Source organism: Crocodylus porosus, unplaced genomic scaffold (genome assembly GCF_001723895.1).
Source record: "Crocodylus porosus isolate Cpor-Errol unplaced genomic scaffold, CroPor_comp1, whole genome shotgun sequence".
Lineage (NCBI taxonomy): Eukaryota > Metazoa > Chordata > Crocodylia > Crocodylidae > Crocodylus > Crocodylus porosus.
The window spans coordinates 47057352-47079472 of record NW_017728949.1 but is presented as its reverse complement, the minus strand read 5'-3'; the positions used below and the strand labels follow the sequence as shown (position 1 = coordinate 47079472).

Sequence of the window (22121 nt, the reverse complement as noted above, 5' to 3'; positions counted from 1 at the left end):
GTGGGATGCAGGTGCAGCAGCGCTGGGAGTAGGGGCTATGCCCTGCTACCGTCCAGAGCGAGCCGTGCTTGCATTGCATCCTGCCTCCCTGCACCAACTGGGCAAGCGGCAGCAGGGCATAGACCCCATGGCTCCCCATACTGGGGCAGAGGCAGGGACAGCCAGAGGAGCTGTGGGAGAAGTCCCAATGGCTGCCTTGCCTGGCTGCATCCCCCGGCTAGTCCAGCCTAGTCCCAGCACTTAAAGCCCTGCACTCACCAGCTCTGGCAGCAGTGACTGGGGCCTCTGAGGGCTCATGGCAGAGCACCTCTGTGCAGCATGGGGCAATGGGGGGCAGTAGGGATTGCCCCCCACCCCAGCACCTGTGTGGCAGCCGCCCAATGGCACAGGTGCAGCGCGCCTCGGCAGGGCGCTGCATGCCATGTGGGAACCAGGGTGGCTCCACCCAGCAGCCCCAGCTCCCAGGCAGCATGCAGTGCCCTACTGAGCCGTGCTGTATGTGCACCATGGAGCAGCTGCCATATGGGTGCCAGACAGGGGCAGGGACAATTCCTGTTGCCACCCACTGGGGGAGGGGGGCTCTGCCATGAGCCCTCAGAGGCCCTGATCACTGCTACTGCAGCTGGTGAGTGCGGGGCTTTTAAGTGCCAGGACGAGGCTGGGGCTGGGTGGGGGATGGGGCCGGGCAGGGAAGCCATGCGGGCTTCTCCTTCAGCTCCACTCCTTCCTCCCTGCCCAGGGAGAGGCAGACACTGCCAGAGGAGCCAAGGGAGAACATGCAACCGCCCAGCTGTGCCTGTCTCTCCCCGGATGATCTAAATTGCCAAATCTTTCCTAATTGGCACCGAATCTCCCGAAGCTGATTCAGCCGAATCAATTCAGGACAGTGATCCGTATCTCCAAATCAAATCACTGTCCTCTGAATCAGCCAAATCCGAATGGAATACTTTCCCTATTCGCACAGGCCTAGAAAGAACCAAAACCAGCAGCATAGAAAAGCTTCTCCTACTGGCCATCTGCTGTGACTACAGATATTCCCAAACGCAAACAGCAAAATGCTTGAAAACTTGACCTGCTGCCTATTTAGCATAACTACATTTTAAAACACTGGTCGCAGTCTTTCATAGTGCTGTGTGTGTTTTATTTCTGATTAATTTATTTTCCTTTATTTATTGTATAAATTGTTTGGTCTGACCCTGGGGTTTTGGAATAAAAACAAGGAAAAGGAGAACAGTTTTGTCTTGAATATAATTCACATTTATGCTTACTCAACATTGACAGTTATAAAAGAACTTGTTTTTGTAATTGGCATAAGTATCTAACCTTCTGAATATTAAAGTTACCTCCCTTAACTGTTCTAACAAATTAATGCTTAAAATATTTCATCAGTATTTGACAATATTTAACAGGTCAAGTGACTGAGCATTTTTTGACTAGTCAAATAACCAGCCCTGCTGCATTAGTTGGCTCAGTACCCCACTGCCAGAAAGAAAGCAGAAGTTTAAACTTCTCCTTGAGAAAAGAAGCATCTATTTAAGTTTAGCCCAAAAGTCTGATTAAGACTTGGTGAAAGAACAGTACGGGTCTTTGGTTCAAGGCTGGGAGCAGCTGCTAATCTTAAAACAGATCTTATGCCTCAATTAATTTTAAAATCTGCACACCAGTTAGTACTGGTGTGGCTACCCTACGACTTAGAGATAATCTGTTTACCCTTGAAAGTTGATTCATGTAACATTTAACCAAATCAAAGATGACCCTGAATTTAAGACTACCTGCCAATAATTAGATTCTATAGATGAACAATGGATAGATTTTGTTATAATCTTCCACGTATAGAATCCAATTATTGGAGGATCATCTTCAGTTCATCCCCCTCACTCCCACTGCTGCTAGGAGGGAAGGTGGTGTGGGAACAGTGCCATAGGAAGGGGGTGGGGGAAGCAGAGCAACTGCCCTGGGCGCCGAAGCAAAGGGGCACCAACAGGCCATGCCCAGCCAAAGTGGGGCACAAGCCAGAACTGCAAGCTGCTCATTTTAGGGGCCAGGGGGGAGAGGTGTCGTGGGGATGGGGGAAAGGCAGCTCCTGCTACTGCTCGCACTCCCAGGCAAGGGTGTGCTGCCTGGATCTGTGTGTGGGGCAAGGGAGGGTTGCTGCTGCAGGTTTTGCCCCAGGCGCCAAACTTCATTGTTACGGCACTGTGTGGGAAAGTCAATCAGCTTACCCTGTTTGTGCCTGCCCTCCTGTCAGCCTCTGGTCCCTGCTTCCCACACTGCCTCAACCTTTCCTCCATGCCCCCCACAGTAGACATACCATGTGGAGCCTGCCAGTTCAGAGCAAGGGAGAGGAGAGGAGGGAATGGGGAAAGGAGGGGAGCAGAGGCTGCATTAGGGAAAAGAGGCTAGTTGGGAGAGGTGGCAGAGAGTGGGTACAGGCAGTTGCAGCCGTAACACCAGGTAGGAACTAAATGCTGAGCCAGAGGCTACCTGCCCCTCTACTGCCCTTGTACTCAATTCTAAGATGAGGGTCTTCCCCTCCTCCCCATGTTAAATGTCAGTGGTGGAACTTGTCTTAGATTCAAGCAAATATGGTATTTCAGGGTGTAAAGTTTGAAGAATACAACTTTAATGAAACATCCTTGACCCTCTTGTTCAAATTGAAAATGAGCAGCAAACAGATGTGCCAATAGATGACTCTTCAAGACAAAAGGGCAGTGATTGCTTGCTCTCATTCCTCAAGGTAAGAGGAGGGCAGAGGGTGGGAGGAAGGGTAAGGAAAAAGGAGGGATGTTGTTAGTAAATCCTAACTGTAAAGAAATTACAAGGAAGATGGAACAAATGGATTTTTCCTCTCACTGCCACAGGAACTAGGGAACAGAACAGTTCCCTAGCTCCTTGCTGAGATGTGGGAGTTGGGAGGGGGAGGAGGAGATGCACGGCACTAGTGCACTAATGGTACTATTCAAAGATTTTGATGTCTTCTGCATTACATGCACATGCATTTAGAGTGGGATCTACACAGATGAATACTCAAAACTTTATTAAGAAGTAATGCTAAATATACAGTCATCAATTCATTGAGCTGTATCAAGGTAACTAAAGCATACAGACATGTCCAAAGTATGTTTTAGAAAACATCTGTTCTGCTGTCTTAACCCAGGCAATTCTTGTAAATAAATAGCAAATTCCACACACTTTATCTTGCATTTTTGTGCACTTTGTGATAGTAGTAAAATAAATAAAAAACTTGTATAAAATGCACCATTACACATTGCTCATTTCCAAGATGAAATTCAATCCTGCACTGTGATACCATCATTTATTTCTGATTACGTTATGATAAACAGGGTTTTGCAACTTCAGAAAGGAAGCAATCTAAAAGAGATGAACTCTTAAACGCAACTAAGATCAAATATTTATGAAGATGAACTTAGCAATGAAAAATAATATAAATATGTGGTTTTCCTCAAGTAGAATGTTTGTACAAGCTTTCTGTAAGACATCAGCTAGTCTACTTAGCCCTCACAGAAAAAAGAAACCCTCATTTGAGGAGAATGAACATTTTTGGTATCTTCACAGTAAAATGTTTATCTGCCTGCATATTAGGAGGGGAAAAAATAGCATTAAATAAGACACTGCTCCACTTACACAGCACATGTTCCTAAAGTATTTACAACATACCGCTGAATAATTATGGGTTTTGATTAGGGCTTTTCCAATTTTACTTGCCAAAGCTGCGTCTTTAGGGTTTTTCTTTAAAGCCTGTTCATACACTTCTATGGCTTCTTCAGGCTGAAAGAACAGATAATGAAGTCACAAAACTATGCCAAAAGGGCTCAGTCATGAGCTCAATTTGCTGCAAGCAACCTATTAATACCAACGTAAGAAACAGCTCCAAAATGTCTTGCTCACAAAATCATGATGCTTCTCAGGATAACTGCACAAGATAATTGCTTAAGACTGCAGCAGTATAAACATATGAACACAGATTTTAGCATTCTTCAACATGTTTCTGTGCTGAAATATCCCAGGTAACCAGCTACTTAGTGGAGATGCTCTGAACAAATCCAGGTTTAACTCAAATTTCATCTTCCTTTTGAAGGTCACCATAAGAAAGGATAAAGGATCAAAAAAATAAAAGCCAAGTATTTATGTCCAAGACAGAGATCACCTACAGTGACCCGAACTTTCAGATCTGCGTGTTCCACAGACATGCTGACCCAACCAATTGATTCAAGGACTGAAATGTATTGCATGCACTAAACATTTTGCTTCCCCTTCCACCTTCCTTTGTGAATACTGAATGTGAGACTGTCACATAGTTATTTGCCATCTTACTGAACTTACCAATTTAAATTAAGCTTGCTTCATCTTCACTCAAAACCTGCAGGACTTGAACACTCCCAAATTAAGCTCTAGTTTTAACAAACTTCAGCAAGTTACCCAGATAAGCTTCTGAACCGTTCCATGATTTTCTAACTTATTTCTGAATTGAATTTAGCTCATTTCTCTAACCACTATTAGGTCTTGTGGATGACTGACTGTTCATTGAAGTTATAATGCTCTTCTCCATGATCCTCCCAAATCTCTGATGCTCATCCCTTAGAAGCTTTACCTTAATACTAAAGAGCTAAGTTAAAAATCAGTATGGTATTCTATTTTTAGCTGGTAATTAAGCCAGTAGTTCTCAACCTTTTGAGACTTGTGGCATCCCTCAGAAAATGCCAGCTCTTAAGTTTCACTCACCTTTTTTTTTTTTTTTCTGACTATAGAAAAATAGAGCATAACCCAGGAAGACCAGATTAGGTCAGGGTATTTAACACTATGAATTTCTACTTAAACTGGATTTATCTTCCAAATCATTTTTTTGCCCAACAGTGCTAATACTGCATGGCATTCCACAGAATCCTTAAAAGGTTTTAAAGGTAACTCAAAGTGTTGCAGCACCATGGCTGAGTATCACTGAATAAAACCCTATAGGTACTTCCACACATGCAAGCACATGCACTTGCAGCAGCTCAAATAGAAGCAGTGCTAATTTGATCCAGGGTTTCTTGCTTCAGCGCATGTGCTTGGACATGCATTTTGTTGTGGAGCAAACTGTGCCACTTGGGGCAAAATAACTCTGCCTGGCTCCTGGATCTGCTGCCAGGGGGAGCTAGAACCCAGGGCCAGCACCTGTGCTGTCCCCAGCAGTGTAAAAAGCTGCCCTGGCAAATAGCTCAGGGCTACTCGCTTTCAGGAGCTCCTGGGACCCAGCCAATTGGTACCTACCCCTTGTGCCAGCTGGACTGCTGAAGCAGCCTTGAGAGCTCCCTGCACCCGCTATCCACTGCAGCAGGCTGGTAGCGGGGGCTGCTGCCTGGCTATGACCTGCTATGCACCTGCCAGACTCAGATGGGGACTGCAGAGCCAGTAGACACATCTACCCCTCTAGACAGCTGCCAGTGGACTGCGGTTGCAGGGTTGGCTTTTGTGAGGCACTACTGCCATTTGTGACCCCTGCTCAGCCATCTGGGCAGCTATCATCCAGAAGATGTTCTGGGTGTGGTGGCCTGCTTTGAACTATCAAAGCATGTCCTCCTGGCCCCATTTGGCCAGGTCAGCCACAGCCAGATAGGTCCAAGGTGCCAGCTCTGAGCAAGCAGGGTCCTGCCACTGGCCTCCCTAGCAGGAATTCTGGTGTTCCCTATTGGAAAACTGAAAAATCCCTGATTAAAAAAAAATCCTCCAAATCACTCTAAAATACCCCCAAATCCATGTTCCTCCACAAGTAAAACAAAAGACCACTATAAAGAAAGAGAGAGAGATATCAGTTGGGCAATGTTTTATGGATATATCTACAGTGTTAAAGCAAATCCCTTATCACAATAAAGTTAATGCTAAATACAGGTTTCATGAATAAATATTTTGCTGCCCTCCTACAGGGAGATGGCCCCCACACAAAGGGTTCAGCCCCCCAACAGTGGATTTGCACCCCCCCTCACAAAGGGTTCAGCCCAATGGGGGCCAAATGGCCCCCGCAGGAGCTACCACCCCCCCTGCAAGGCCCACATGCCCCGCCCCAGCCCCCCCGATTGCTGCCCCACCTGGCCCCATCCCCTACCAGCTGCTGCAGCCCCACCCAAATGGATGCCCTACCCAGCCCCACTAAGGCTAAACCCACAACCCCAGGCACCATCACTTAAAAAAAAACCCGAAAAAGAACAGAAGGAAAAAAAAAAAAGCCTCTGCTTACCTTAGAAGCAGGGGTGAAGGGGGCCTCTGGCAGAGAACTCCCGGGCAGCACAGGGCAGTGGGAGGGCAGCAGGGCCTGGGCTGAGGCTGCTGGTGCCGTCAGCCTGCCCCGCACTGTGCAGGCAGGGCCCCAGTCAGACAGATGACAGTTGATAAGTGCTGGTTTTGTCTTGTTTTTTTAAAGTGGGGTGGGGGCACCTTGGGAAGATGGGGTCAGCCAAGGCACGGGTCAGCAGCCTCGGGGGAGCTGATGGGGGGAGGGGCTGGCCCTGGCAGGGGTCGGGGGGTCTGAGGGAGTGGGTGCAGCTATTGGGGGTCCCCTCCAGCCCCCCCGACCCCTTACTCACCAGCACCAGAGCCCTGGCGCTGAAACATGCGGCCTGGCTGGCCACATATTTCACCATCAGGGCAAGGGGCCAACCATAGTGATGTTCTGGCAGCTGGAGCATCTCTATGGAGGATCCAGCCTCCGGTTGCCTCTTTTCAGCTTTGATTTTTTTAGACCCCTGGATATCCAGGGGTCTAATTTTCTCCCCCTGCTGCAAGTTTGCAGTGCAGGGAACATTTTTCCGTTCCCACACATGCCTGTTGTCCCGCCTCAAAGGGTTGTGAGGCGGGGCAAGAGGCATGTGCGTGCTCATGTGGATATGCTCTATGGGTTTTTTTAAGTGTATTTTGCTTTCCAAACACCTACTGACAGAACTAGAATGGTAAGTAGCATAAAATCTGCTAATCTGACATCCAACTAACTACTCAGCTACTCTGTTCATCTCTCAAGATGCAGACACTTACCTCTTGAATATTCATGTATGCATCACCAAGAAGAAGAAAAGTATGAGAACTTGGCAACTGTTCTACCAGATCTCTGAAAAAAGAGGACAATCTTGTTAGTTATAAAGTTGCTAACATCAGTATTTCAAAGAATAATTAATAAATATAGTAAAACTTTTTTGAATGCAGTCATCTTGGATCAAATGGCTTGAACCAATTCAACATCTTAAAAGCCCATGTGGTAAGAATGAGAGAGAGAGAGAAATGAGATCTTGTGTTTCAATTTACATCTCTGAAATAAAAAAAGAGGCTAATTTTGTCTGCATTTTACTGAAACCAGAAAGAAGAAATTCACCCACCACCCTCCAATGTATTGTCTAGAATGCTACGCTAAATTAAATTTCTACTAAAACATAAATGACTGCCCAAACTCAACTAAAGCCCTACACCTCAAACCATTTTTTGTACATTTTTCCTCAGGGGAGCTTGCACAAAGGCAATTCCATATATTTACAAAATTAATTTCAGTACTAAATAAAAAGGAAACCAAGTAGGTTCTTTGCCACATTTTTCAACACAGTTATCAAACCCCACTTCTCATCCGCAACACAGTTCTTCCGGACTACCTTCATCCTACTGAGTCAAATTTTCCAATATAGATAAAGCAATTAAACACAGTGGTTTCATAGTTGGTAGGGTCGGAAGGGACCTGAGCAAATCATCAAGTCTGATCCCCTGCCATGGGCAAGAAAGAGTACTGGGGTTAAACGACCCTGGCTAGGTCACTGTTTAGCCTCCTTTTGAAGACACCCAGGGTAGGAGTGAGCACCACTTCCCTTGGAAGTTGGTTCCAGATCCTAGCTGCCCTGACTGTGAAGTAGTGCCTCCTGATATCTAGCCTGAATCTACTCTCAGTCAGCTTATGACCATTATTCCTCGTTACTCCCGGTAGTGCTCTGGGGAACAGGGACCCTGTGCTCCCATAGCCTGCTGGTCCCCCTTGGCCAGTTGGTAGGCTGCCACCAGATCCCCTCTCAGCCTTCTCTTGTGGAGGCTGAACAGGTTCAGGTCCCATAGCCTCTGCTCGTAGGGCCTGCCCTGCTGCCCCCTGACCATGCAAGTGGCCCTCCTCTGGACCCTCTCCATGCTGTCCACATCCCTCCTGAAGTGCGGCGCCCAGAACTGGACGCAGTACTCCAACTGTGGACTGACCAGTGCCGCATAGAGGGGGAGGATCACCTCCCTGCACCTGCTCGTGATGCATCTCTGGATGCATGACAAGATGCAGTTAGCTTTCCTGACCGCATCCTCACATTGGCGGCCCATGTTCATTTTGGACTCAACAATGATTCCAAGATCCTTTTCTGCCTCCGTGCTGATGAGAAGGGAGTTCCCCAGCCTGTAGGTATGCTACTGGTTCTTCCTCCCCAATGCAATACTTTGCACTTGTCAGTATTGAAACCCATCCTATTCTCATCCGCCCCTCTCCTGTAACCTGTCCAGCTCTAGTTGCAGCCTGTCCCTCTCCTCTAGCATGCCCACTTCTCCCCACATCTTAGTGTCATCTGCGAATTTGAACAAGGTGCTTTTCACTCCCTCGTCCAAGTCGCTAATGAAGATGTTGAACAGTGTGGGCCCAAGGACCGAGCCCTGAGGAACCCCACTGCCCACATCCCTTCAGGTCGAAAATGACCCATCCACCACCACTCTCTGGGTGTGGCCCTCCAGCCAACTGGCAACCCATCTGACTCTGTAGGCATCGACACCACAGTCGCCCAATTTTTTAATGAGAATGGGATGACAGACAGTGTTGAAGGCCTTCCTAAAGTCCAGAAAGACTACGTCTACCACGACACCTGCATTCAAGGATTTTGTGACCTGGTCATAGAAGGCCACCAGGTTGGTCTGACAGGACCTGCCTCTAATGAACCCATTTTCGTTGCCCCCAAGCATAATCTCCCCTGCTGGTCCCTCACAGATGTGCTCCTGGAGATTTCTCAAAAAGAGCTTCCCCAGGACCGAGGTAAGACTAATGGACTATAGTATACTTAGAACATATGAGAAGCTACAATTCCCAACTTACTGAGTGAGTTTCGTCTCCTCCCCACTTTAGAATGTCTTTCTAGACATTCCTATCCTTCCTGTAAGCATTGTTCCCCCAGTGACTAGAAGGGAAGAGAGCTAACTTTTTATCTTTGAGCTTATAAAGCAACTCTTCTTTCCTTCCTAGATTTCCCTTGGCTTTGGTGATCCCTGTCCCTCTTCCACCCCTTCCATCTTTCAATCACCAGTGCTACTCCGTTGGCACATGGCTACAGTCAGTGTAGCTCAAGTCTATATCACTGTGAAACTGAATTTCAAGTTCAGTTAAAACTCCTATATCAGTGGTGGCCCATGGGGCTCCTCAGAAGTGTGGAAAATTGGTGGCAGGATGAATAACAGCAGGTTTAATTTCCAGACCTGTGGGGAACCCTGTGAGCTGGATGATGCACCTCAGTGGGCCATAACTTGGTGACCCCTGTTCTACATAATAAGCCATTTTCCTTACAACAAACTTAAAAACAGAACAAAAAACAAAAGTTTGTATCCTGTTATTCATTTTGCATTCTGTTCTTACACAGACACTTTTTAGAAGTGTAATAATAGACTCTTCCCATGGTACTTAAACCTATGGGAAAGTTAAGGGAGAGCAAGTATACTACTCGACTCTTTATAGCCATAATACTGTAGAGGTTGTTGCAAAAGAAAGAGAAGTCCTGATCACTTGAGGTTGTTATAACATCTGTGGCAGTTCTTACAGGAACAGCTCCATTAAATCCTAGCCAAGTTCCAGTTTGGGTATTTAGCTATATTCTGCCTACCTAAATTCACTCTCAAGTTTCAACTGGCTATGATATGCTTCTTTTCTTCTTTCTTCCCATTGTGGCATATGAGATTTCTGCCTATTCAGGACAGTTTATAAACTACTTTGGGAACCTTCATGATAAAACACAGCGTATTAATATGAGAAATATTTGATGAACAACAGACAAGCTTACACACAATTAAAAAAAAAAAAAAAAAAAGTAATTTGGAAATGTATTTAGCCTATGCAATAAAAAAAATAAAGTACTAGCTCCTGGCATGTATTTATATACCAGAACAACTTACTACATAAAACCTGAAAGTTCAAAGCAACAAGATTTATAAAGCTTGAATGCTATTGGAAACTAGTCTTTGTCAAAATATAATTTAGTTACCTTATCACTTCTTTATGGTGACAATGCAGTAGACACAGACAATAAATAATAATAATAATTTGTTAACCACATCCTCAAAAGCATTAGTCTTGCTTGAATGTTTGTTTACACAGTACGGGGAAAATTTTAAAGAATGACTATGCATTTGCTATATACCTATACATACTTTTTTTTTTTTTGTTTAAGGGTAGGTTTTTGTGCAGGATGTCCCACAAAATCATCTAGGATCTCAACTTTACATTTAATGACTTGCTCAACTCCTTCCAAGTCGTCACGGACTCCAACAAGTAACATGTCAAATACCAGAGTGATTCTGAAGCTCAAAGATGGCTCAGAGAACCACATTAATAGTAATATTGTGTAGTCTTTTAACTTATCATATAAATCCTTAAGAGACTGGCCAGTTTCCAGGTGGCTCTCTCTGCATAGCTAAGCTTCCTGGCCACCGTGAGATCAGGTAGCAAGTGAACTAACAGAAAGGAAGATCAGTCAGTAGCATGCAGGTGAGCTGGACTGCAAGTCATCAGGAGTCATGACTCAAACCATAAACCATTTGTTATTCAGCAAGCACTTTGAGTCATTTCCATTTTCCTCAATCAAAAAAAAAAAATCAAGGTTGGACAGCTGAGAGCAGCAGGAAGCTGATGGGGATAGATTTCTACATGAGAAAAAAAACTAAGTTCACAAAGGAAAGCAGGCAGGCAAGTAAGTGAGATTTTCTATTTCATGTGGGACAGGTTCTTTTAGCAATCACCCTAAGACTTAGCAAAGGGAAGGAAAGTTTATTCTTAAAACAGGAGAAAACACTAAATTTGAAAAGGGGCAGTCCTAAGGTGCTCACAATTAGTATATGTTGCCTATAGCACCACAGTTCTTCTTATCAATTTGTATGCCCATCCTCAAAATCCTAGAGTTTATACTATGAGCATGGCATGTGAAAATAAAACCCAAGACTCATAAATCAATTATCTATTCAAGCATGGTATAGGTCACTGTGGTGCAACAGGATAGTAACTGCTAGATATCACATAAGAATGGAAGTTAAACTGCTGACTTAGTAGACTCATAACAAAAATCACTTAAAATATGTATGTGCTTATTTTCCTAAATATCTTGGATATTTAGTCAATTACACAAAATATACATCAATTAAGAGGACTGTAAAATGAAAAAAAAAATCTCTGCTTTTTTCAAAGTATCCATGTTGAACATTAGCAAAAGTTACTATAAGAAAACAATGCAGGAGTTTTGAACTTTTTATCCATGAAGCTAATAAGCAAACTATTTAAAAAATTTAAGAACTCTAAATATTCTTTAGAATTCAGAACAAGTTTCTAGTTTAAAATTTATTACTCATATAGGAAGCATTTATTCTGATGTTTACTTCTGTCATCACAGCACTCAACTGAATGTATCATAAGACCCGCAAGCCAGATCAATCACTAGTTCTAGCCTGCGGAGCTGGAAGACTATGCCTATGCCTGTGTCTGAGTCTGCATGCATGCCGGAGACAGGCAGTGAAAAGCTACATTAGGGCCAGGCAACTTCCAGCTGTGCCTCTGCTGCCATTGGTTCTCCCTGCCCTCCCAAGGCTGTGGGATGGGGGCAGCTGTGAGGCGGGGGGAAGAACAGCAAGAAGTGGCAGTAGCGTGGACATAGCTTCCAGCTGCCAAGTCCCAGGACAGTTCTCTACTCCTTGGAAGTTGTGCTTGCACTCAGTTGGATAGTAGGGAAAGCCCCCCACTGCCTATGTACCACTGAAGCCACTTATCCTGCACTGAACCAAAGCAGTTGTTCCACCTTGTGGCTTGTAACAGTTGCCAGCCACTGGTTTAAATGGCTTTAAAAACACATGGAAAAGCAATGGAATATAGACCATTAACTTTTACCTATAGCAGCTTGCATATAACTTCTTGTCTTTTCCGTACTGAAGGTAAATATCTGCCATTTTTTCTTTGGCTTGTACAAAGTAAGGTTGCTCAGGTGTAATATTTCGGAGCGTGGTCAAGGCTTGTTCTACATCTCCTTGTGCAAGGGCCAGGTCTGCATTAGCAATCATAACTCTCAGTTCTTCAGGTGTGCCAGAGAATTCATTAATAGCATCTTGCAGTACTTTAGCAGCTTCATGCTGTAAATGGATAAAATTAGTGTTTTTTGTTCATTTTGAAATGGTTACTATAGCCAGTGGGAGCTACCTTACAAATAAATGGCTGACCACTAGAGAAAAAGTGCAGCTTACTTCAAGACATCTGACCTGAAAAAAGTTAATTTTATTCATGTTTAAGTGAAGTACATAAGTATCAGAAAGATGAACGAATACTTTTGTAATTACAGTCCCATGTGTAGGAGTATACCACCAGTGTTTATTCCTAGGGAATATACCGTAAAAAAAAATGGAATACCAGAATCCAACTGGTATTGAAAATCCAACAACACTGAGTAAGTAGATGTGTATTTTCAGTACAGCTAATGACAGCAACGTAAGTCTTAGCTTATTGCTTATCAGCTTCAAAGTTAACCCTTGTTAGGATAAAATGAAGGAAGCATTTTAGGCACTAGAGACTCAAAAAAAAAAAAGTTATCAAAATTATCTTCACTAAGAAAAGGCAAAATAGTATATACAAATTCTGAAGTCCAAGACTTTGGGGGCCCTCCCTCAGGATTTTAAAACATGTATTAATATACATTCAGATCTTTTATGACCATACAGCCATAATCCAAAGTTTATATTTCCCCATAATAAACCAAAACCTTTTTGGACTGGGCTAGTTCAGGAGATTTTCTAATGAAATAAGTGAATATAACAAGCTCTTATTAAACTTGATTGCCATACCTGCTCTCCATTCAAACAATGTACATCTACCAATTCAAGAAAAACAGATACTCTTGCACTTGTATCAATTTCAATTCTTTTTGCTTTTGATTTTGAGGAAGCTGAAGATCTTCTCATTCCAGGTAAACTTCTTGCCATTCGCAAGGTCTTAACAGCTTCTGATATTTCTCCCATCTTCTTTTGTGTCTGTGCTTTAATTAAATGATATAAAGGGTGTTCTCTCACCTGCAATAATAAAATTAGTCAATCTGTATATTCTGATTTATTTTTGAAGACAAAATGGTATTTCATTTTCAAATAAAATATATGGTATTTTTTACTTTGTTAATTTCCTTAAGCTCTATCTAGAGAGAAGCAGCAGCAGACATGTCATGCTTGGGTTTCGACCATGGGTGGTCAAGCTGTGGCACAAGTGTCATGAGTGGCATGTGCAGCCTTTGTGTGTGGCACACAGCAAATTGGGAAGGGGACAGGCAGCACAGTGGCAGATAGGACAGAGAGCAGCTAGCAGAACAGCAACTAAGTCAGGGAGCACAAGGCAAGGAGCAGGAAGTTGAGCAGCAGAGCAGGTAAGGAAAAAGAACTGAAGTGGCACTCAGGGAGGATGCGAAGCTAATTTGTGGCATGCCTGAAAAAGAGGTTGGTCCCCACTGGTCTAGACAATGTAGTCTGTGTGTCCATAAGCAAAGTTAATGTTTTCAAAAAAGAGAACAAAATACATTTTTATTAAAACCCCACATGCCGAACAAAAGCATCTCACAGAATTAAAAACTAGGATCCAGGGAAGACAAATTAGGCATTTGACCATTATTTAAAAATAAACCTGCTTGCTTCTGATAGTTTTCCAAGTTTCTCCCAGCCTGAAGTGTACCTACACTTCAGTAGGCGACCATGGTAGTTTCAAAAGAAATGGACACATTCTAGGATAAGTTAATAGGATAGATAATCTGTCAATTTACTTTATGCACAAGCCCATTTTACCATTTTTTCACCTCATCTCTTTTAAATAGACTGTTTAGATAATAAAAGAAAAGGCTGGTATAAGCATAAATGTCCAGAAGTTCCAGGCACAGCATTCACTTTTAAATACTAAAATTTAGTATCTAGCTTCCCTACACCAATTCTTGGTGAAGCAAGGGAAGGTAAAGAACAATTTCAAAGGACAAACCTGTTTTGTTATCATCCGTTTTGCAACCAAGGTTCTTTTTATGATTTATTCCTACAAAATGCTACGTACACCAGTCCTGATTCAGCAAAGAACTTGAATATAAGCACGTGAATAATTTCAGTGAATTCAGTGAACTAATGTTCTTAGCACCTTTCTTTCCAGAGCCCTATTCCAAGGAGATGAAATTAGGGAATACCACTGAAGAGTACCCACTGATTTCAATATTTATTTTACCAGTTTTGCTTCCCAGGGAACAGGAAAAATATTAATAGCCTATTAGCCCACCCTGCATAATATTTCATGTAAGTTTTAACATCTTTGTTTCATTACTCACTTAAGGATTACAAATCCTATTTATATAATACACCATAGCATATCAGAATATTAATTCTTTCTAGATCTTTTAAATATATGAATTAGAAAAGGGAAAACAATCCTTCTTATTTCTTTCTTTATATTACAAGAAAATTCTGATACCTTACATAAAGAACCTCATCAGTTCAATTAAACTTGCAATTAAAGACACTTACCTGACAAATATATACAGATGCTACACTTGGGGAAAGAGTTTCAGTATTAAAAGCATGCACCTTCCTATTCAAGATACCTTATGAATGTTGCATAGCTGACTAAAAGACTAGAGTGTTTTTATTCAGTCTAACTCACCTCAAAATTGTAGCTCAGACAAAGTTCCAGAGACTGAGAACAAAGTTTAAAATTGTTTTGGGACAAAAAAACCTGGGCCATAAGTAGATGAGCTTCAGCATAAGAAGGATTCTGTTCAAGGCAATGCTGTAAACTGCTGTGAGCTGCTTCAATATCCCCTAATATACAATACAAGAACAGCAAAAATAAAAACAGAAAATAATTTACAATCCCAGTATTTTTACAGACAACTATCTTCCATTTTGTCTGCATTTTAAAACTTCAAAGCATACTGCTAATAAATATGAAAATTTAACAAGTTACAAATGAGCTCATAAAGTTGCTATTAAATATTTATAATTACTGCTGTTAAGAACTCAAATCAAAACCACAATGCAGGGATGAAAAGGCTACATTTTCCCACACCTGTTTTCCTGAACCCTTGAAGAGCGTTCCTCTAGTAGAATTCAGTGCTACCTTTTTCTCTCTCCAGAAGTACATTTAACAAACTGGAGTTGCAGTAATAGAAAAAACAAGGCCAAGAAAATATGCACTTTATGTTTTTATGAAAATACAAAAATATAAGAAATTAGCTAATACTTAGATATGACAAACTATTTTCATTTCATTGCAAAGACTTAGTATTGCCTACTTTTTAACATGCAAGCATTAAATTAAAAATAAAAACATGTGTATTGTGCTACACATATATATTACCTGATAAATATTTCACCTTTGCAATCAAAAAGACAGCTTGTAAGAGACCTGGTACTGTTTTTACTACAGTTTCAAGAACTGAGGCACAATGTTTGAGAAGTGGTGAAGGAGGCTGTCCTGGACTTGCAGGCTAGAAATAAAAAAAACAGATCAAGTGAAAAATTAATTTTAAGATCTCAGATCAGAAAAAAAGAAAATACAGATTATACTACTCAACCTAAGCAGAAATGTCTAGAAACCAAACAATAAAAACCCTAACCAAAAAAACAAAACACCTGTCCCCTACAATAAATAGTAGAATGTATTTTAAATAAAAAGGTGACCAATTCTACACTACTTTATTTTGGAATAAATGCAGAGTGTTTCATTAGAATCAGTGGGACTAGGTCAGTAAAGAACTGGGGAAAGTGAAATCAGAATCATATGGTCATATGTAAGCTCAATCAAAGGCATCGGCACCTGATGTTTCCAAACAGTGATAACAAGTTGGGTACATAAAGTTAAAATTAAATAGAAAGTTAAGAGAAGGGTAGATTGGCTGTACTTCCCCCGCCCCCCAACTCTTCTAGTTCATGGATGTCTGTCCATGTGAATAGGGACTCTGCAACATGCTCCAAGGCATGACCACCTCTAGGTTTTACAATTAAACAAGGAAACTCCACATAAAATTTAAAATAGGCCTAGTACCATAATGGAATACACCAGATAAAAATACTAACCTTTATTTGTCAGTTACCTGTACTAAGTCACAGTGTATTGGGTTATCTTACACATTCCTTAGTTTATGTAAAGGATTTGGATGTTTCAGGGTGTTTAAAAAGACTATTTCTAAAGGTTCACATTAAAACCCGTTTCTGTAGGGGTTGGGACAGGGAGACGGTCGTTGGGGATGTGGGTTCTTGGGTTTTAGGGCATTGTTTGGGGAATCCTATCTGGCACTTGTCTGCTTATTGAAAGCTGCTCTGAGCCTTTTGGATGTGGCAGAATAAACATCTAACAAATTAAACAAAGAGCAGCATTTATTCCCCTATATAATGTCAACCTCCGCCACACCCAAGAAAACAGCTGTAGTATATGCCCATAGGTGTGGGCCTGGAGTGAATTCTTTTAATGGCTGAATGACTTCCTTAGAAATTATGGTGCAGGAAAGCAGAAATCCTCTACAAACAAAACATCTACCTGGGTGGCTTATACAAACTGGACTCTTTTCTTCCTTACTAAACTTCATAGAATCTTCCCTTTCCAAGGGAGGATGCAACTCCCTGAGGTTGCCAGCCATTTTCCCTTCCTAGAGATTTTCTTATAGGAGAAGTAGTCTGGCCACTAGTTTTCATACTTCTTTGATTCTCTTACTGTCAGAGACAGAATTGCTGTTGATGATATTTTTCTGGAAAACAACCCCTACCACCTAAAGTTTCAGAAAACAATTTAAAATTTTAAAATTTCAGCTCTAAGTATAGTTTGCAGGGTAACAATCTTTTCTTGCCTTTTCAATATTCCAACTGTCCACACACCAAAATGGGATTTTTTTTAAATAAAAAAATTCAGCCTTTTCATATAAAAAAAAAATGCTGCTTACATGGATTTATTTCTTGTTTGCACCATCTCTCTCATTGTGTAGTCCTGTAAGAGGCTACAACTATCATTGTTCTTTTAGACTTTAACTTCATCTTTTCATTCTGATCTAAGCTGTTGTAGGGCAGTTACATTACTATACTATTTGAACGTGGCTGTAAGACATTAAAATAATACAAAGCTAATTATTACAGGACTAACCTAAAGTTAACTGTCAGAGTATGCTGGAAGCCACCTGAACTGCATAATATCAAAGGTAATTAAAATAGTTACTCTTCCTCAAAAAAGGAACAGATTTAAGATGGAAAAGAGAATACTGCAAAAGACTCTATTGATAGCACTTGGTAAAATATTTTAACTTCCAAATGTTAAGGTCCCTACCGTATTTTTGATGGTACCTAGATGGCACGACTACACGTTTATTAATGCGCTTTTGCTACTGCACATTAAATTTAGTACCTCTAATGTGAGGTACTAAATAAATGCACATTAGGCTACCCTAATGTGCAGCAGCAAAAACTCAGGCTTTTAAGGTGATGCTTAATGTGCAGTAACTTAATTTTACTGTACATTAGTGTATTAACATGGTTTTTAATGTGACACTCCAATGCACAGTAAAATAGGCTACTGCGCTTTAAGATGCACATGTAGACACACCCAGAAAATCTTAAATATTGCTGTCATCCAGGAACAACAGGATGGCAACCTCAGTCAAGGAAAACTAATTCACATGCTAGATAAACAACAAGCAGAAGTGTGATTATACAGCTTTACTAGTTCAAATAAGACAGAAATGAGGAAGGAATACATATGTGAAAATGTGTCCCATCCAGACAAAATTTGTGCACATGTAGTTGAGATCACTACTTAGTCTTCATTTACATCTGTTATATTCCCCTAGTCAACAGATTATTGATAAAAGAATTAGAGATACATTTGTGTCACCTTGGACTTATACTCAAACCTTCTTCAAATAAAACTGCTGTAAATATAGAGGGAATGAGAAGTGTATGTGTGGTTATTCCAATTGACATGCAACATGTTTTGAGCATAGTTTTTCCATAATTTAAATTCTATTTTGGGTAGTTATCAAAAATCCCTTTTATTTGTAATTGGTAAAAGGAAATAAAAAATGGAATACAAGACAAGACATATAGCAGTTTTGAGAGATAAGAAATCTAATATTACTTTACCTGTGTCGGGCAAAAATTTAGATATTCCCTAATAATTTCTAGCAAGAAATCAGGGTTCAGTTTTTCAAAGTACTCTACACCAAGAGGTAAGCCATGCAAAGATGAAAAGTGAGTATCCAGAACATCATTCAAAAAGTGAATAACCTCTTCCTGTCTTTTATGTTTCTTCATAGCTAGAACTGCACGCAAAAAAGACAGTTCCTACAAAACAAACAGGACATTTTCAACTTTACAGCAACAATCACTTGCATTACTTTTTAGTGTTATTATATTTATTATCAGTAGTAGTAGCATCCAGCACTGCAGTAACTAAAAAGTTAGCACTGTATATCCTATACTTGGGAATATTTTGCAACGTTCAGCCACGCAATATAATTAAAACATTTAAGGTGATCATTAAAATGCATGCAAAAAAGGTCTGCATAGTTCAACCATAAATCTCTTTCAACACACAAACACTGTAACTTGTCAATGTCAAAACCACCAACAAGAAAGAGGTCCAAATAAAATACAAAAAGCCCATCGCTCTATTCTGGGCACATTCTCAGAAAGAGCCTGAATAAACATACAGCCCTTGCCTCAGAGCCCAACATGCTACCTTTGTCTGGTGGAAAGAAAAGAGGCAAATTTCAGAGTTATGGCACTCCATTAAGAAAGCTCTGCCTCAAAGAGAAAGGCTGTTGAAAAGTCATTTAAACAGGGCCACCACTTCAAATTAGAATCTCAGTACTTCAGTAAAGGAAGATATCTCCTACCCCAGATTTTCCAATGCTTTGTTGAATTTCGTTAAGAAATTCCAACTGCTGATCTGCATCTTCCAACTGTCCTTCTATTAGCTGACAACGGATAATTCCTGTAACCAAATAAAACATTTAACTTCAGGCTCACCTTTATAACTGCTACACACTGTTCACATGACAATGGAGAGGGGAAAAAGATACAAGAACTAGATGTGCAATGATAAATCAGAATTTATACACATAGCCCAACATATATTTTCTACAGTTATGACTATCCTTCATGAAAACTCTCCTTTCATCTCCACCAGCGCACTCCTTACACTTGATCTGGGGTAATGTAGGTTACTTAAACTGAGTGTGTTACAAACTTTAAAATTCATCATGTATTACAAAATCCAGGATATTCCCAGTATGCTTTTCTTATTTTGCTTAATTCACTGATGCCAATGCAACATTGCAAAAGTCAGTGGACTTGCACAAGATGCAAATAAGCAAAGTTCACCCTCACTCAAACATGTGCAATCTTTAGGCTACAGCCAGCACGCAACTGTAGCCTGACAAAAAGAATTTAGATGGATAACCCACTGACCTCACAAGATGCAAAAGCTGCATAGGACTGAAAACTCTACAACATGCTGTCTTCCCTAACACATGCAAAATAACACCTGAACAGAGGTAGATTTTACAGGGGGAGCTGGGGGGGAAAACAGGCCAGGTTTTATAGGAGGATCACAAAAATATTGCATTAGGTTAGTGGAAAAGTGAAGTCCAATATTCACAGATACCAAAGCACACAGCATGACTCAAGAGTAAATTAAGTACTAAGAGAAAGGAGACTTGTAACATCAACAAATGCCTTATTTAAATTGTAAATTATTTCCCTAAAGAGGAATAAAGAAACTCTCTTAGCATAGCTTGCAATTTTACTTTCATCTATTCTCTACTAACTGTAGGTCAGGGATAGGTGATACTACAACATGGAAGATTTGCTTCCACATCATCATTTACCTATTGCTAAAGTGACCCTCCTTATCCAGAGTTCAGAAATTGCTAGCTGAATGAGGGCGAGCGAGATGTCAAAACAGACACATGACGAGGGGGGCTTACCCTCCCCCAACTTTTAAGCTAGATGGGGGTTATGGCCAGGGGCAACTGATCTTTCTGTTCTAGTGCCCTTGGTGTTATTTGTACCAACAGTCAATAAACAGATCAAAAGGAAAGGATTTCTCCATGCCCTTTTTTACTTTAAAAAAAAAAATATGCAAAGAAAAAAGTATCAGGTCGTACCAGTCAATGCAGAAACACTTGTCTCATCAAGTGTCATAGCAGTCTTATACCATTTTAAAGCCTCTTTGACTCTTTCTTGTAAAATCATCTGATAACCAAGTTCTGTAGCAATTTCTGCATCATGTGAAGCCAAGCCAAACGCTCTTTCAACTAAGGTTTGAGTCTGTTGAAGGATGAGCTGGTTCCGGCCACACTAAAAGCAAGAATAGTTTTACACCTAAAAGCTTTCAGTTACATTTTGTTTAATGATATTTTCAAGGTATTTAGGCAGTATATCATGACTTTTTAAAGACGATGCACTTCTGATTTCAAATGGTGGCACTGAATCTTGATCAAAAAGAACAAAATGCCTTTTATTTTACAGTCATTGATTTCTAGCAAACATATGAACAGAGCTGGTTTTAGGAAATAAATACCAACACATCTTTCCTTTAAGCACAGATTAAGAAGTACTGTGCAGATCTGGATAAAATATTCCAGTTTAGGAGACAACTACTCCTAAGCAATACAACATCCTTCAAGACACCACTGCTGACAGTAATTTTACTGTGTATATGTGGCCCTAGTTATTGTGCAATGATCCTTATAGAACTGGCTTCTGCGTAAGCAATCCTGTCAACCAAGGCTAAGATACATACATGACCATATAACAAGAGGTGAAATAGTTGGGACCTGTCAATAGTATTTGCTTTCAATTACATGGAATAAATCTCTCCTACTTAGACATGAAAAGTCATGACTGCCTGTAAAATGATGAATGGAGCCACTTTATCCAATCTCACATTTGTTAATAAGCATAACAATGCTTAAAGATGTTAAATAAGAACAAAAATGCTCATATATTCACTGTTTTTGACTTCTGTTAAAATGCTATATTAAGTTTCCAGCAACATCATTTAGTTTTCATCCACTTACCTAAACTTCAAAAAAAAAAAACCTCACTCTCCAGTGGCAAGTAGGAACTTTTTCTTCACGATTGCTCTGTAATCCAATTTATCCATGGTAGAATTTCAATTTTAATTTAGAATAGAACAATTAGACTTTTATTCCTTGTCATACATTATCGTTGCAAATGTAAAAAACTTTATTGCTGGTTCCTTAAGTGTGCGGACAGAAAGCTCCAATGCCATTGACATGGCTTTGTCAAATGGAAGCAGAAGCAGGAAAATGAAATTAAGAATGCTCAGCTTCATGCTGTTATTCAAGAAGCCATATAAGCAGCACAAAATGTGACTGGTAAATGAGCATCTCAGATATTTCTACCATTCCACTGAATTTTCAAATTAAAATGCCGTCTAATATAGTCAACCAGTTCTGGCTTGCCACTGGCAGATTGTTACTGACATTTTCACTAAGGAAAAAAATTATACTCACTGTTCTGCTGAAAGCTAGTGCCATTTTACAAAATAGTTGAGGATTATGTGGTTCAAGTTTTTCCAGTGCATGAATTAGGTCTCCCAGCCTGGCTGTAGCCTAAAAGAAATGAAAACATGGAAGTGGAATGTAAACCAACAAATACAAGGCTGCAAAAGTATCTTCTTAATGGATCTGTGGCCGATTCCAGGATTAAAAAGTATTTTGGACATTCAAACTAATAAAATAAGTGTTCAAGTGTTAGAAAAATACTCTGAACCTGCCCAATCAGCAAAGGTTCAGTTAAACGGGTATAATCCAGAATGTAAACCTATAGATTTAAGGGACCAGGAAATAAAATCAGTC

At 40.8% G+C, this 22121-nt stretch overlaps 1 protein-coding gene across 1 annotated transcript in view; it reads right to left on the bottom strand.

Annotated features, from left to right (window-relative positions):
• Positions 1 to 22121, bottom strand: part of TTC21B (tetratricopeptide repeat domain 21B) — a 66280-nt gene that overhangs the window by 31151 nt on the left and 13008 nt on the right. Inside the window, exons 8-17 of the mRNA XM_019553589.1 lie at positions 21777 to 21875; positions 20403 to 20595; positions 19131 to 19228; positions 18376 to 18576; positions 15608 to 15737; positions 14912 to 15069; positions 13078 to 13302; positions 12134 to 12372; positions 7027 to 7099; positions 3679 to 3789 (exon numbers count right to left, since the gene is read on the bottom strand). Coding sequence (XP_019409134.1) covers positions 3679 to 3789; positions 7027 to 7099; positions 12134 to 12372; positions 13078 to 13302; positions 14912 to 15069; positions 15608 to 15737; positions 18376 to 18576; positions 19131 to 19228; positions 20403 to 20595; positions 21777 to 21875 — 1527 coding nt within the window. The remainder of the gene's footprint in view (positions 1 to 3678; positions 3790 to 7026; positions 7100 to 12133; positions 12373 to 13077; positions 13303 to 14911; positions 15070 to 15607; positions 15738 to 18375; positions 18577 to 19130; positions 19229 to 20402; positions 20596 to 21776; positions 21876 to 22121) is intronic.